Here is a 17,214-nt window from a genome sequence, read left to right as displayed (position 1 = left end):
AGTGTTCTTCATAAAAGTTGTTCCTTATTGTCTTATCTTTATTTCCCTTTTTAAATCACTCCATTTGAAGTTTTGTAGCCCAAGTTATAGCTTTTTGAACATGGCTGGCCGGATTGGTCTAACCCAGATTTCTTGGCACCTCATTTGGTTCTGGCAGTTTTGGATCACTAAATTTAGGTGGCAAAATGACTGGGTTATAGGCAGAATTTGGGTTGGCGTTCTTCATGAAAGTTATAGTGCTATGTCATACCTTTCCAATGCCATAGAAATCAGGTCATTTGGACCTGTATAGCTCAAGTTATGGCTAAATGAACAAATACTGTTCATTTGGTCATTTTGGTACAGTGGCAGTGCACTACACACGAGTTTGACCTATTTGTTCACTATCCTAATGTCATTTTTTTGGCATGGTTCCTAAATGAAAAATGGGCCATTATGTGTCTATTTTCATTCCCAATTGGCCTCACACCAATTGGGTTGGTAAATTTTCAGTTTTAATCCCTGAAAGAGACCTAGGTCAAGTTACGAGAATAGTGACCCTAACCAATCCGAATTGCTTTTCAATTCTACCAATTCCAACACATCACAAATGGTCCCAATTGACCATTTCTAACCTCAATTAAAGTCATTTTCATCATTTGAATATTTCCTCTAATTTTTCCCCCAATTCCAAGAACTCAAGAACCCTAATTTCTTAAATTTATCCACTTAATGCAATTAAAGTAATTATTCCTCATCTACATACTTAATTCAACCCAATTACCCTTTTTAATTCATCAATTTCACTCAACCCTACTCCCTCTAAGTTGACTGAAATTCACAAAGAATTCTCCATGATTGTTTTGTTTAAATTTAACTTCAATTCTAGGTAATTTAAACTATAAACATAGGAATTTAACTAAAAATTTCAATTAAATCACTAACCTCAATTCTTTGGACTTCAATCACCCAATTTCTTCGCTTTCTTCCTTTCCTTACTCCTTCAATCTTCTTCTCTATTTGCCAAAGTTAGGTTTATGTAGAGAATTTAGGGGATTTATGGTTAATTTTAGGGTTTAGAAAGCTTAAAATCAAGCTTTCATGGAGGAAAAAAAACATAAAGAGAGAGAGATGGAAGTGGACGGCACTTGAGGTGAGGAAGATGGAAAATTTTTCTTTTAATTTTTATGTATTTATTTGCTTTTTGACTTAGTTAAAAAAGTTGAAAAATTAAAATTAATTTTGACATCATAATTGATGTCATCAAAGTGATGTAATAAATCAACTTTTTAATTCTTTTTCTTTTTCCTTTAATTTTTCAATAGTTCTTTAATTTAATTCTATATTCCGAAATTTTCATTTCTTCGATTTTATTGGACAGTTAGGTCAGGAGTCACCTCTAGGGGTGAATTGACCAATTTGCTCCTCGTCGGTCTGATCCAGTTTGCTAATTATTCAATATTTCTTTCGGATCCATGACCTAATTATTTGACTTGCTTAACAATTTTTTTCTATGATTTTCTCTTTTCCACTAGGTTCACAATAGTCCTAAGGACCGCGACGTTACATTTTCCAGTTTAAAATTCAGGTTAAGACTGATCTCGCAGTCACTTTCCGGGAAGGTCACCCATTGCTGTGACTCCCGGCTCATTTAACTTTTTATGTTCTGTTTTTCTTATTTATACTTAACTATCTGGCAATCACTAATTATTTACATTCAAGGCTTATCTAGGTGTCTTAACTGTGGTTCTAATCCCCTTAATTGTCTAGACCGACACCGGTCACCGGAACAGTAAAATATACCAGGCTATGCATATAGGGGTGTTACACCTTCCTCTTGATTGTATCCTTCGGCTACTAGTCTAGCTTTATTTCTAATTACATGCCCTTTTTCATCCATTTTATTCCTAAACACCCATTTAGTTCTAATGATAAAATGCTTTTTAGGTCTAGGAACAAGTGTCCATACTTTTATTTCTCTTAAATTGATTGAGTTCCTTTTGCATAGCAAGAACCCAACTCCCATCATTTTGAGCATCATCATATGTTTTGGGTTCAAATTGAGATATAAAAGCAACATTACAAAAATATCTTCTAAATTGAGCTCCGTCATCATCTTTGTGATGGACTATCAAGGATGTCATCTTTGGGATGATTCCTATGGTACCTTCATTCTTGTGGAATGTCTTGGTATTGAGGTTCTTCAATTTATAGTTCTTCCACATTTGGTAGAGGCTCTTCTTGAATTTCATCATTTGTAGAATAAGGAAGTTCTTCTTCTTTGTCATTTTGATCATTCTCTACTAATTGTTTTGGATCAAGCTCATCTTCATTTTTATTTTTGATGTCCAGTATCTACTCATTTTCATCATCACAAGAATCTTTCCTTTGCAAGGAAGAGTTAGCATCATCAAAAAGTACACACGTTGATTCTTCCATGGTCAAGGTTTTCTCATTAAAAATTCTATATGCTTTACTATTTATAGAATAACCAAGAAATATTCTTTCACAAGATTTAGCATCAAATTTCTAAAGATTACTATCTTTGTTATTCAAGATGTAACATTTACAACAAAAAACATGAAAATATGCAATGTTAGGTTTTCTTCCTTTCCAAAGCTTATAAGGAATTTTCTTTAAAATTGCTTTTATGAAAACTCTGTTCAAAATATAGCATGTTGTATTCACAGCTTCTGCCTAAAAATATTTTGGTAAACTGTTTTTATTCAGTATTGTTCTTATCATTTCTTGTAAAGATCGATTTTTCCTTTCTATAACTCCATTTTATTGTGGAGTTCTAGGAGCTAAAAAAGTATGATAAATGCCATTTTGAGAACAAAAATTTTCAAACAAATTATTTTCAAATTTCTTTCCATGATCACTTCTCAAGGAAGTAACACAATATCCTTTTTCATTTTGAACTCTTTTACAAAAAGATTCAAACACACCAAAAGTTTCATCTTTATGAGCAAGAAAGAAAGTCCATATAAATCTTGAAAAATCATCAACAATCACAAATATATATGCTTGGCCTCCTAGACTACTGGGTGTGATTGGACCAAAAAGATCAAGATGCATCAATTCCAATGGTCTAGTGGTAGTGACAATATTCTTAGATTTAAAAGATGATTTTGTATGCTTACCAATTGCACATGTTTTGCATTGAAATTCTTTTTCAAAATTTAATTTTGGAAGTCCTCTAACAAGATTTCTTCTAGAAAGTTTAGCAAGTGTGTTCATGCTAGCATGTCCTAATTTTCTATCCCATAGCCATGCACTATCATCGAAAGTCATAAAACAAGTTTTACAATTTTCTTCAAGACTCTTTAAATCAATTAGGTAAATATTATCTACTATAGCACCAGCAAACATAATATTATTTCCATGAGTTTCACAATGTGTAGGGAAAAAGTTAACTTTAAAACCATTGTCACAAAGTTGACTAACACTTAAAAGATTATATTTCAAACCTTGTACTAATGCAACTTTCTTAATACAAAGATTCTTACCAATAGTTCCACATCCAATAATTTTAACTTTACTTTTGTCACCAAATTTGACATATCCTCCTTCTTTTAAGGTGAGTGAGGAAAATTTGCTTTTGTTTCCGGTCATATGCCTAGAGCAGCCACTGTCTATGTACCAAAGTTCTGTTTCCAGCATACTTCTTAGATAGACCTGTAATCAGCTAACTGTTTTAGGTACCCAAGCAACTTTAGGTCCTTGGGTGTTAGATTCCATGGGTTTTACACATGCATTGAAAGACATAACACAAAAAGAACTAAAAGATTCAAAAAGTTAGAGTTGGGAGACACTGCTGCCGTTTATGAAAGAGCAAATTAATAGAAGGAGAGTGCCTAAAAGCTATCTATATCATCTGATTTGCGCTTGACGCTGACCAACTTTGTGATAAACATTGAATCTAGTCTATTGTATGGATTTCTCTTGCGAAGTCTTTCAAAATATGAATCCATCAGTTCATTTTTCCCAGCAATATCAGAGCGGACCCAACCTGAATGGTTTGCCGGTGCACCAGTGACTATTACAGCAGTTTTCTCATTAGCCAAATTAGCCAGTGCCACCATTGCCTCAGGCTCAGTAGCTGATGAGGCATCCACCAAGAAAATGTGACTAAAATGTCCAACAGCAATGCCTTCATTACATAGCCAGAAGGTACTCACATAAGTTGACAATATTACTCTATGTTTCTGAAGTTCCTGAAGACGAGGACAAGAAAAACATTCACCTGCATAAATACATGAAGGAAGGATATCAGTAGGCACCCCATCTATCTCTCGAAATGCAGCATTTGCTCCAAACATTTCTGATTCAGGAATGTGCTTCTTCAAGCTTCTTGTCAGCAAATCACATGTGTTATTAATAGGTGCACATATAAGAACTCGGTGCTATTGAGAGCTTCTATAAATTTCAAGCACTGCTTGTTGGATAACCAAACTAGTTTTTGACAGTTGTCTACATTCATTCCTTTTTGCTTTAGTTACACAGAGTGGGCCCTCAATGAGATAAGGTGGTGGCCCCTGAAAGGCTAGGATCTGACGAACCATGGATGTTTGAGCTGCATCAAGTTTATAATTACAACAGGTAGTTGATGATGCAGGGAGTCTCTTTTTGAAGTCACAATCAGGGAAAATGTAACTTTTAAATAAAGGATCTGAGGCGGCTTCAACTGCTTGATGAGCCCTTTTTAAACAAACTCTGTTAAATGAGAAGCTAACATCATATCTACGAGATGAATGATGCTGAGCATAAAAATCTTCACTGAATTCAACTAGCACAGTTGTGCTCCTCACCACTCGATAGAGAACACCCTAGTTTGCATTTGAAAATAATAAAAATTATGGATAAAATGGAAATATGAGATACATACATGAGCTGAATAAATATTTTTGTCCACAGAATGCACCAAATAAAAGTTCTGGCTACTAACCTGAAATGGCTCAGTTTTATTTCCTGAAGGTCTTGCAAAGGCAAAGTCCCTTGATAAAAGAAATGGCCGCCTCTCACGACATGAGTCAATCTCAAATGTCACAAAGGTTTTATTATCCTTCTCATGATTCTCTGTGAAGCATGACAGTTTAAAGATTGATACTTGTTGCAACTTTAATGTGATATTCTCCAATTTAAATTTACTCCATTTCTGATTCATACAAAAACATTAACCAACCCCAATGAAAAAGGGTGAATTTACAAGACACTGAGGCAAAAATTTAAAGAATCAAGAACGTCCGTGTCACATATCGAACAGCAAAAATAATATTGTAAATTGCAAAAAATTGCAGACCAGAGGCAGCAGCATGAACCAAATACAACAGCCATTGTTTTTCTGTTCATCACCGTAGGAGTAAAGTTATGGCTTCTTTTCTCATCCCCAAAGTCAAAGATGTTTTTCTATCAAGCCTCCTAGTTACATTCGATTGTAAAAATAATACATTTAATTTTTGACACATTAGGGACAATACAATTGAATGGCTATGTTGTTGTTAATAGCATATGGATTAATAAGTTCAATAGCAAGAATGAAACAGCACAAGATATTGAGCTGCAAGAGCTATTGTTGGTAGGAGTCATTCCTAGTCTTTGCCAGATGCTTTCTTATCTTTTTTCATTTATCCTTTTTCTTTTCTTTATCAAATAATTTTTCAATCTTATGTAGATAGTGCAATCAAGTTGAGTTATTTCATACCATTCATAATATAGCAATTCCATTTCATGATACATGTAAACATGAAGGGCAAGTTATTTCACTTTTGGATATTGAACCAATTTACTAGCATTTTGAAGAGAAAAATCCACCCAATAAAACAAAGTATTACAAATTATCAAATTATCATGAAAATTCCAAGTTATGCTTGAATCATCTTATTGCCTAGAATCTTTTTAGCCGTATCTAAATAAAGCTGCTGCCATTTTCTATGCAATTTTAGCCATATATTATTCTGAATAATCATCTTTTCATGTATTAATAAAAAAAATATAGAATTTAAAATAATCAAGATTTCATAGGTAGCCTTTTAGAATGGGATATGTTTTGAGGCACACTAATGTGTTTTCTTATTCAACTAAATTATTAATGAAAATGAAACCAGTCAAGATTTGATTGATGTAGTCAATACCTCAATATAGAAGTCTTCAGCATAAAGAAGAGCAGCAAAATAATCCTTATATTTTGACATAGACAATGGCTTTTTCAGAACTCCAGGCACCTTGTCTTTCTTGATCAAATCTTTTATATCCTTGGGAATCATATAAATGGGTGATGTACCCTTTTGAACTAATACATGGTTGGCTTTTGTCTGTTGACTAGTGACACTTGAGGAAGCTGGAGCCACTGTTGGCTTAAAAGATGGAAGGGGCTCAGAGGGTGATGGAGATGGTTCAGAATAGGATTTTTGGAATTCAGGAGTAGGTGGCTTTTGACTGCTTTTGATGACGTATGCAGAAGCTGGAGTTAGAGTTGGCTTAAAAGTCAGAGGTGGCTTGGATGATGATGCAGAAGGGCCCAAGGAAGAAGGAGGTGCTTTAGGATTAGGTTTGGAAGAAGATGCTGCAGTTACAGAGAATAATGGAGATGGTTTAGAAGAAGTTGAAGGTGCTTGAGGGGATGGTTTAATTGAAGAAGTTGGAGCTGTAAGAGACACTGGGGATGGTTTAGAAGAAGGTATTTCTGGTATTAATGGTTGAGATTGGTTTGAAGATAGTGGGAGTTTAGGCGCCTGGGGGGATGATTTTGATGAAATTGTAGGTGCAGGAGAGAGTAGAGATGGTTTAGAAGAAGTTATATCCCTTGTTAATGATTGAGGTCGGTAAGAAGAAGATGCTGGGGGTTTAGGTCTTGATGGAGTTGGACTTGAAGAATATGTAGCTTCTTTGGATGAAGATTGTGGCAGCCAAGAGGAAGATGTTTCTGGAATATGGGAAGATATAAGTGCATAATTTCTGTAACTATTTGAACTATTAGACACATCATATATTCTTGCCACTGAGTTAACATATGTGGATCCATTGTTTGCTGAATTACTTGACCTTGAACCAAATATTGTCCTGAAATTAAAAGGAACAATACTTCGTGACACCCTTTTGTTCCCATGAAGTGTTTACACAATATGTTTCATCATCATTTTCATCTCTATGATCGTCAACACAACAAAGAACACACCGCAAGATTTCAAGAAACTGAGACATGTAGGCCTTCTGCAACCAAAACATTCACAGATAAATAATTCCTGTGAAAATAAAAAGTACATAACCACAATATTGATTTGCCCCAATTTTTTGCATAGAATCGTACAGCTCAACTCCACCATGAAAAATAATTCAGTCAAATTCCCTATAATCGCACTGCAAATGGAGGAAATTGTTCCATCCCATTTGGTATGAAAATTCCTAAACATAATAGAAAGGTTATCAGGCATGGAGAGGCAACTTCAGTGTGGTTATCACCAGAATTCAATTAATCCCTCTTACTGAAATTAAGGATCACTTTCTATGACTTTCTTCCTAGAAGATTTTTTTCTTAGTAATAAATCAAAAACTGGGAACCTACTATTTACTATTTTTTAGCAGAACAAATAAAACCTTGGTAACTTGGTTTTGTTAGTTCACTTCATCAGCTGTAGCATACATTAAGCAGGTCTAGACTGAAGCACATACAAGCATTTACACCAGTTCTAGTGAAGATGAGGAAGCCCTATCCCAGGGCACAGTTGCTGGATTACAAGAATTTTTGAAAAACTAAAAGATAATATGAAGAGAAAAAAAAAATCTCTAATCTTGATATACAAAGTTCTATTTTAAAATGATTTGATGACTACCCAAAAAGAAACACATCAGATTATAATGATTTTGTTTCTGGGTTATATTAAAAAAATACTCCATATATGATCTATATTGACTTCTTAATTACTTTCCTAATTTTTCCCTCCCAAGATAAAAATTACATGCAAATGAATCAGATCAACAAGCTCTGTTTGGGTGAGGTGAGGGAAGGGTAAATAAAGGTAAAGAGGGGTAAGTAACTATTATAACCCTGTTTGGGAAGAGGTGAGTTAATAAGGGATAAGGGTAAGTAAAGGTAAGGTTTACCTTCCCTTACCCCTTAAATCCTAATTTTTCTTACACCCAAAATTGGGTGTAAGCAGGGGGAGGTGAGAGCTGAAAATTACTTTATTTTTTATTTTTCTATTGTATAATTAATTTTTTATTAAAAATCCAATTATACCCATTAAAAATAAACCTAGCGTACCACTATAAATAAATGTTTTCTCTTTTAAGAAGTCATACATAGTTTCTCTGCTTTCAATCATTTGTTCTTAAATAGTTAGCTATAATTATTATACTTCAATTATCATTTTTTTATTTGTTCTTTTAATAGTTTGCTTCAATTATTATGCTTCAATTATCATTTTTTTACTAAATAATCCATTTTTTATTTAATTTTTGTTAAATTTGTACATTATTGTTTTGATTTATTAATTTTATGATTTATTTATAGTGAACCATTATTATTTGCAAATTTAAGATTTATCACAATGAGTTTACCATTTAATAAATTATCTAATAAAAAAAGGCATTTTTGTACTTCTAATAATTATTTATCCTTCTTAAACTCTTTTCAAACATGACGAATATATATGAGATTTTTTTTATTATAACCCTCTTCACCCTTCCCCTTTCTTACCCTCCCTTATCCTTCTATTAATTATTCTTCCCTCACCTCATTCAATTATATATTTATTTTAAATCTACTTTGTAAAATAGTACAAATTTATTTTTACATTTTATTTTTAAATACATGAATTTATTTGGTTTTATTAAAAAATAATTACATTAATTTCAATTAATAAAAATATATTTTTAATATAAAATATAAATACTGAAAATTTTTTTAATATAAAATTCAATTAAAAATAAATATAAAATATATTTTATAATAAATAGAATTTTTTTTATTTTTTAAATATAAAATTTAAATTAATAAATTATTTTATTACTTAAATCAAACTTTAAGGACTATTTTGTTAAAATTACTCTTAAGGTTTTCATTGTGCTTTTTATTTATCAGTCACTTTTCTTCTTTACGGCTGCAAATTCAATACCACCACCAATTAGGCTACGGAAATGAGCTTCAACTTTCAACCATCAACAGCCTTCCTTGTACAATGTACACCCCCCTCTTCTGCCACATCAACAAAACGAACCCTAATAGAATTTTTATTTAGTGTAATCATTGTACATATAATCACAGTGAAATCCAAAATAATCAATAATTACAATGAAATTATTATATATATATCAACTTCATTTTATATATGGTAAAATGACATGTGATACTTTCATTGAAAATCTAACCACATGTCACCTTTCATGAATATTTTCTTTTATATTAATTATTATTTAATTTTTTTAATTATCATTATTATTTATAATACTCCTAAATATTTATGATCTAAATTATTATTTTTTAAAAAATTTAATTATTAAAAATTAAGATTTTTTATAATTAAGTATAATATTTAAAAATTATTTATATTATTTTATAAATACTAATTATTATTTTTTTTTTTCTTTCTCTCTTAATTATCATTACTATTTACTATCCTACCTTAAAATGCACAAAATGCAAAAACTGCATAAGCATTATATCCACAAGCAAGTGGGAAGCAACTTACAGCAGACTCCATGGATTTTGCATATGCATTGAAAGACATAACACAAAAAGAACTAACAGATGCGAAAAGTTAGAGTTGGGAGATACTGCTCCGGTTTATGAAAGAGCAAATTAATAAAACGAGAATGACTGAAAGCTATCTGTATCATCTGATTTGCGCTCGACGCTGACCAATTTTGTGATAAACATTGAATCAAGTCTATTGTATGGATTTCTCTCGCGAAGTCTTTCAAAGTATGAATCCATCAGTCCATTTTTCCTAGCAATATCAGAGCGGACCCAACCTGAATGGTTTCCTGGTGCACCAGTGACTATTACAGCAGTTTTCTCATTAGCCAAATTAGCCAGTGCCACCATTGCTTCAGGCTCAGTAGCTGATGAGGCATCCACCAAGAAAATGTGACTAAAATGTCCAGCAGCAATGCCTTCATTATGTAGCCGGAAGCTACTCACATAAGTTGACAATATTACTCTATATTTCCGGAGTTCCTGAAGACGAGGACAAGAAAAACATTCACCTTCAAAAATACATGAAGGAAGGATGTCAGCAGGCACACATGAAGGAAGGATATCAGTAGGCACCCCATCTATCTCTCGAAATGCAGCATTAGCTCGAAAAATTTCCGATTCAGGAATGTGCTTCATCAAGCTTCTTGTCAGCAAATCACATGTGCTGTTAATAGGTGCACATAAAAGAACTCGGTGCTTTTGAGAGCTTCTATAAATTTCAAGCACTGCTTCTTGGATAACCAATCCAGTTTTTGATAGTTGTTTACATTCATACCTTTTTGGTTTAGTTACACAGAGTGGGCCCTCAATGAGATAAGGTGGTGGCCCCTGAAAGGCTAGGATCTGACAAACCGCGGATGTTTGATCTGCATCAAGTTCATAATTAAAATAGGCAGTTGATGATGCAGAGTGTCTCTTTCTGAAGTCACAATCAGGGAAAATGTAACTTTTAAATAAAGGATCTGAAGCGGCTTCAACTGCTTGATGAGCCCTTTTTAAACAAACTCTGTTAAATGAGAAGCTAACATCATATCTGCGAGATGGATGATGCTGAGCATAAAAATCTTCACCAAATTCAACTAGCACAGTTGTGCTCCTCACCACTCGATATATAACACCCTGGTTTGCATTTGAAAACAATAAAAATTGTGGATAAAATGGAAATATGAGATACATACATGAGCTGAATAAATATTTTTGTCCACAGAATGCACCATAAAAAGTTCTGGCTGCTAACCTGAAATGGCTCAGTTTTATTTCCTGAAGGTCTTGCAAAGATAAAGTCCCTTGATAAAAGAAATGGCCGCTTCTCACGACACGAGTCAATCTCAAATGTCACAAAGGTTTTATTATCCTTCTCATGATTCTCTGTGAAGTATGACAGTTTAAAGATTGATGCTTGTTGCAACTTTAATGTGATATTCTCCAATTTGAATTCACTCCATTTCTGATTCATACAAAAACATTAACCAACCCCAATGAAAAAGGGTGAATTTACAAGACACAGAGGCAAAAATTTATAAAACCAAGAACGTGCGTTTCACATATCAAACAGCAAAAATAATATTGTAAATTGCAAAAAATTGCAGACCAGAGGCAGCAGCATGAACCAAATACAACAGCCATTGTTTTTCTGTTCATCACCTTAGGAGTAAAGTTATGGCTTCTTTTCTCATCCCCAAAGTCAAAGATGTTTTTCTATCAAGCCTCCTAGTTACATTCGATTGTAAAAATAATACATTTAATTTTTGATACGTTAGGGACAATACAATTGAATGGCTATGCTGTTATTAATAACATATGGATTAATAAGTTCAATAGCAAGAATGAAGCAGCACAAGATATTGAGCTACAGAAGCTATTGTTGGTAGGAGTCATTCCTAGTCTTTGCCAGATGCTTTCTTATCTTTTTTCATTTATCCTTTTTCTTCTCTTTATCAAATAATTTTTCAATCTTATGTAGATAGTGCAATCAAGTTGAGTTATTTCATACCATTCATATTATAGCAATTCCATTTCATGATACATGACGGGCAAGTTATTTTCACCTTTTGGATATTGAACCAATTTACTAGCATTTTGAAGAGAAAAATCCACCCAATAAAACAAAGTATGACAAATTATCATGAAAATTCCAAGTTATGCTTGAATCATCTTATTGCTAGAATCTATTTAGCCGTCTCTAAATAAACCTGCTGCCATTTTCTATGCAATTTCAGCCATATATTATTCTGAATAATCATCTTTTCATGTATTAATAAAAAAAAATATAGAATTTAGAATAATCAAGATTTCATAGGTAGCTTTTTAGAATGGGATATGTTTTGAGGCACACTGATGTGTTTTCTTATTCAACTAGATTATTAATGAAAATGAAACCACTCAAGATTTGATTGATGTAGTCAATACCTCAATATAGAAGTCTTCAGCATAAAGAAGAGCAGCAAAATAATCCTTATATGTTGACATAGACAATGGCTTTTTCAGAACTCCAGGCACCCTGTCGTTCTTGATCAAATCTTTAATATCCTTGGGAATCATATAAATAGGTGATGTACCCTTTTGAACTAATACGTAGTTGGCTTTTGTCTGTTGACTAGTGACACTTGAGGAAGCTGGAGCCAGTGTTGGCTTAAAAGATGGAAGGGGCTCAGAGGGTGATGGAGATGGTTCAGAATAGGATTTTTGGAATTCAGGAATAGGTGGCTTTTGACTGCTTTTGATGACATATGCAGAAGCTGGAGTTAGAGTTGGCTTAATAGTCGGAGGTGGCTTGGATGATGATGCAGAAGGGCCCAAGGAAGAAGGAGGTGCTTTAGGATTAGTTTTGGAAGAAGATGCTGTAGTTACAGAGAATAATGGAGATGGCTTAGAAGAAGTTGAAGGTGCTTGAGGGGATGGTTTTAATGAAGAAGTTGGAGCTGTAAGAGAGACTGGGGATGGTTTAGAAGAAGGTATTTCTGGTATTAATGGTTGGGCTTGGTTCGAAGATAGTGGGAGTTTAGGTGCCTGGGGGGATGATTTTGATGAAATTGAAGGTGCAGGAGAGAGAAGAGATGGTTTAGAAGAAGTTATATCCCTTGTTAGTGATTGAGGTTGGTAAGAAGAAGATGCTGGGGGTTTAGGTCTTGGAGTTGGACTTGAAGAATATGTAGCTTCTTTGGATGGAGATTGTGGCAGCCAAGAGGAAGATGCTTCTGGAATATGGGAAGATATAGGTACATAATTTCGGTAACTCTTTGAACTACTAGACACATCATATATTCTTTCCACTGAGTTAACATATGTGGATCCATTTTTTGCTGAATTACTTGACCTTGAACCAAATATTGCCCTGAAATTAAAAGGAACAATACTTCGTGACACCCTTGGTTCCCATGAAGTGTTTACACAATATGTTTCATCATCATTTTCATCTCTACGATCTTCAACACAACAAAGAACACACCGCAAGATTTCAAGAAACAGAGACATGTAGGCCTTCTGCAACCAAAACATTCACAGATCAATAATTCCTGTGAAAATATAAAGTATATAACCACAATATTGATTTGCCCCAATTTTTGCATAGAATCATACAGCTCAACTCCACCATGAAAAATAATTCAGTCAAATTCCTATAATCGAACTGCAAATGGGGGAAATTGTTCCATCCCATTTGGTACGAAAATTCCTAAACATAATAGAAAGATTATCAGGCATGGAGAGGCAACTTCAGTGTGGTTATCACCAGAATTCAATTAATCGTTCTTACTGAAATTAAGGATCACTTTCTATGACTTTCTTCCTAGAAGATTTTTTTCTTAGGAATAAATCAAAAACTGGGAACCTGCGATTTTTTAGCAGAACAAATAAAAACTTGGTAAGTTGGTTTTGTAAGTTCACTTTATCAGCTGCAGCATACATTAATCAGGTCTAGACGGAAGCACATACAAGCATTTACACCAGTTCTAGTGAAGATGAGGAAGCCCTATCCCAGGGTACAGTTGCTGGATTTCAAGAATTTTTGAAAAACAAAAAGATAATATGAAGGGAAAAAAAAAATTCTTGAATCTTGATATACAAAGTTCTATTTTAAAATGATTTGATGACTACCCAAAAAGAAACTCATCAGATTATAATGATTTTATTTCTGGGTTATATTAAAAAAAATACTCCATATATGATCTATATTGACTTCTGAATTACTTTCCTAATTTTTCCTTCCCAAGAGAAAAATTACATGCAAATGAATCAGATCAACCAGAAAAAATTAAAATTATATGGATAAAAAGAAATAATACAAAATGAGATCAAGTAAGAAAGGAATCGACTTACTTGAGACTCCCCAAACTGCGAGAAATGAAAGAGAGCAGCAAGGACTGAAGTCACTGAAATGAAAAGAACAGCTCACCTGTTAAAACGTTGAAAAGTTTTGTTATTAATTTTGAATAATTTCTTATGCATTTCTTAGTAGTCAAGTTTTTTATTTTTCTTTTTACCAACTTTATTAGAAAAAAAAATCAAAGTTTTATGTTAAATCACAATAATAATTTTTTTCTTAATTTTATGTAATTGAGTTTGAAAGAATATAAAATTTAAATTAATTAATTATTTTATTAATTAAATAAAACATTAAAGATTATTTTGTTAAAATACTCTTTAGGCTTTTATTGTGATTTTTATTTATCAGTCACCTTTCATCATTGCAGCTGCAAATTCAATACCACCACCAATCAGACTACGGTAATGAGCTTCGACTTTCAACGATCAACAATCGAGAAATTATTAAATTATTAGGTATATTTAATATATATGTATTATTTTTTATATTTATATGAAATTTATTTTTTATATTATAAAAATAATTTATTTTTTTATAAAAAAAAATATTATTTTACATATAATAAGTAACCTCAACAGCCTTCTTAGTACAATGTACACCCACCCCTATATTGTCATGTTAGCAAAAAGAACCCTAAAGGAGTCGGTCGATCCTAGAAAAAGATTTTTTTTTTTTATAGAATATAAATTATGATATTACTAAGCCTATTCCAAATGTTTGTAGTATTTTTTTTTTATTTTTTTCATTTCTTGATTGAAGCTAATTCTCTTCAAACTTCAAAGAAGAACACTACCAAGCATGTTAACAAGCCTTGACAAATTAAATTAATGGGAATAAAATACTACTAAACATATAAAAGAATTTATACATTGACATTAATTATATTGTTGAGTATAAATAAGAGTGATATATTAAAAAAAAATTAAGTACATAATGTTTCATCAAGCTTCAACCCATAATAATATTTAAATAAAGTCTTTTAATAAAAATAACTTCAGGACTTAAACTCTAATTTTGCAGCTAAAATTCGTTTGAAAATCAGTTTTCAACTTGTTTTTGTTGTTCTCATAATTTTATTAGAAAGGAAAAAAAAATCCCTCAGATATAAATATATGTAATATGTGAACATGTGCCTTGAATATGAGTTGATTAATCTTAAAAAATCAACTTTGTAAGCTCAAGTAAGAACTTGGCCAATTTATAAAGTTATATATATATATATATATATACACTAATGTACTAAATGCCGTACGTCTTTCTATAGTGCATGCAATGAATAATATTGCATGCACAGTTTGCCTTTCGACGCCAATTACCCATTAAAATAAAGTGGGAGATGCAGAGAGAAAAAGAGAGGGATGACACTTTTAGAGAAAAGCTGAGGCTTATGGCGATTCTCTACAAAACAGGTTGTTCACTGGTGCAAGATTTGTAGGAGGGAGAGAGAGGGCAACTATTTTTAATATTATTTAAATATGGGGAATTTTTATTTAGGATTGGTTTATGAACCCAAAACATATTATACATGATGACATCCATATATTTTTTTGATAAGCAAGAAATATTATTATTAAAAATGTCAAGAAAAGCTTAGCTAAATCCTGACTAATATGTCTCCCTAAGAAATTAATCTAAAGCAATTTATACTAAGTGAGAAAATCTGACAAAAATAGAAAATAAAAGGGGAAGGAAGCACCAGCAGAAGAATAAATAGATGCGAGACCCAAATCCAAAATGAAGTCACAAAATGATAACTATATATTAAATAGATGGAAGTCATACATTTGTATTTAAAATTCATAATAAATCAGGGTTTATATATATTTTTTTAAATATAAATTATTTATAAAATAAAAAAAAAAGTTATTAGTTTGAATTCAATCCTTGTTTTTTGAAAATCACAACTGTATGGTCCCTATATTTTTTAAGTCTTAAACTATTTAGTCTCTATAAAAATATTTGCTCCCTCGTTTAAATACATTAATTAATAGAAAATTTTGATTTAACTAGCTAAATAGATAGATTAAACAGTAGATGAAATAAAAAAATAATCAATTAATATATTTTTTAAAGTAAATAAATAATTAGTTAATTTTATTAAAATAAAGAGACTAATATAATAATTTTTCTTAAAAAAAAAAATTCCAACATTTAGTATTATATTAAGAGAGTCCCGCATGAAATGCATAGAGAGAGTGGTGTAGATTATAAAATAACTAGTATATATATATATAAGAGTCTCGCATGAAATGCATAGATAGAGTGGTGTAGATTATAAAATAACTAGTGTATATATATGTGTGTGTGTATGTGGGAGCCTAGTAATTAATGGGAATTACAATGATTTCACGTCAGCATTTAATATGAAATAGTAAATAAATAATATTTAGATAAATATATAAATGTTCTTATGTTTTTTTTTGTAAATTATAAAATACTTATAAAAATTATGAGATTCACTCATTTGTATAAAAAATTATACAATGAAACTCATATATATTCAATGATTTTATTGTAATTATTAATTATTGTGAGTCTCACATAAGTTTCATTATGATCAATGATTATAATTAAATCATTGTATATACAACGATTATATAAAAATTTCATTCATACATTAAATATTGGGATCCATGTCATTCATGACACCCTTAAGATTAGATTTCAAATCCCTATATTGTAAATAAATAAATAAATAAATAAATAAAGTATAGCCTAACACCTTTTCCATATTTAAACATATTTTTTAAGTTGTTCAATAAATATGATTTGAATAAATATGAAGATATGGGGTCACTTATAAGTGAAGAATCGTGAATTTTAACACAAGCTGATTGATTTTGTGCAATGGGCCTATATTTCCCCTATAAATAGGATAATGTCCCAAAAATGTCCAAGAGATGGGTGAATTGAATTAATGCAATTTTTCAGTTCTTGATCAAAGCTTGGTTAACTTAAGTCCTATAATGTGAAGTGTGTGTGTGTGTAAATAACCAAATAAACAATTGATAAAAATTGAAATTAAGCAAGTTCAGTATACTGTTCTAGAAGAATATATCAGTACTCAATAAATGGAGCAGTAAACTAAATTAAGTCTCAGCACAGTAAACATAGTAGAAGACAGGTTATATCAGTTTTCAGCAAACACAGCAATAAGCAAATTATACTGGTTCTTCAGCAAATACAATAGTAACAGATTATGTTAGTTTACAGC

At 31.7% G+C, this 17,214-nt stretch overlaps 2 protein-coding genes across 3 annotated transcripts; both read right to left on the bottom strand.

Moving 5' to 3' along the window:
- Positions 1-4,360: 4,360 nt before the first annotated feature.
- LOC110663959 (uncharacterized) lies at positions 4,361-7,206 on the bottom strand. The gene is made up of 4 exons (XM_058150823.1): positions 7,157-7,206; positions 6,114-7,074; positions 4,928-5,137; positions 4,361-4,808 (listed from the first exon to the last, which is right to left on the bottom strand). Exons 1-4 carry the CDS (start codon positions 7,204-7,206, stop codon positions 4,386-4,388), a joined length of 1,644 nt encoding a protein of 547 aa, XP_058006806.1. The 3' UTR covers positions 4,361-4,385.
- A 2,411-nt stretch (positions 7,207-9,617) lies between these two features.
- LOC131182354 (probable RNA helicase SDE3) lies at positions 9,618-14,147 on the bottom strand. Of its 2 annotated transcripts, none has more exons than XM_058151687.1 (4): positions 13,994-14,147; positions 12,086-13,159; positions 10,914-11,123; positions 9,618-10,795 (listed from the first exon to the last, which is right to left on the bottom strand). In XM_058151687.1, exons 2-4 carry the CDS (start codon positions 13,148-13,150, stop codon positions 9,779-9,781), a joined length of 2,292 nt encoding a protein of 763 aa, XP_058007670.1. In that variant the 5' UTR covers positions 13,151-13,159; positions 13,994-14,147; the 3' UTR covers positions 9,618-9,778. The 2 variants fall into 2 exon arrangements, with proteins under 2 accessions (XP_058007670.1, XP_058007671.1); XM_058151688.1 differs by having other exon boundaries at positions 12,086-13,156; positions 13,994-14,128.
- Positions 14,148-17,214: the final 3,067 nt, after the last annotated feature.

This window comes from Hevea brasiliensis, chromosome 8 (assembly GCF_030052815.1).
Source record: "Hevea brasiliensis isolate MT/VB/25A 57/8 chromosome 8, ASM3005281v1, whole genome shotgun sequence".
NCBI lineage: Eukaryota > Viridiplantae > Streptophyta > Magnoliopsida > Malpighiales > Euphorbiaceae > Hevea > Hevea brasiliensis.
This window is presented reverse-complemented; position numbering and strand designations above follow the sequence as displayed.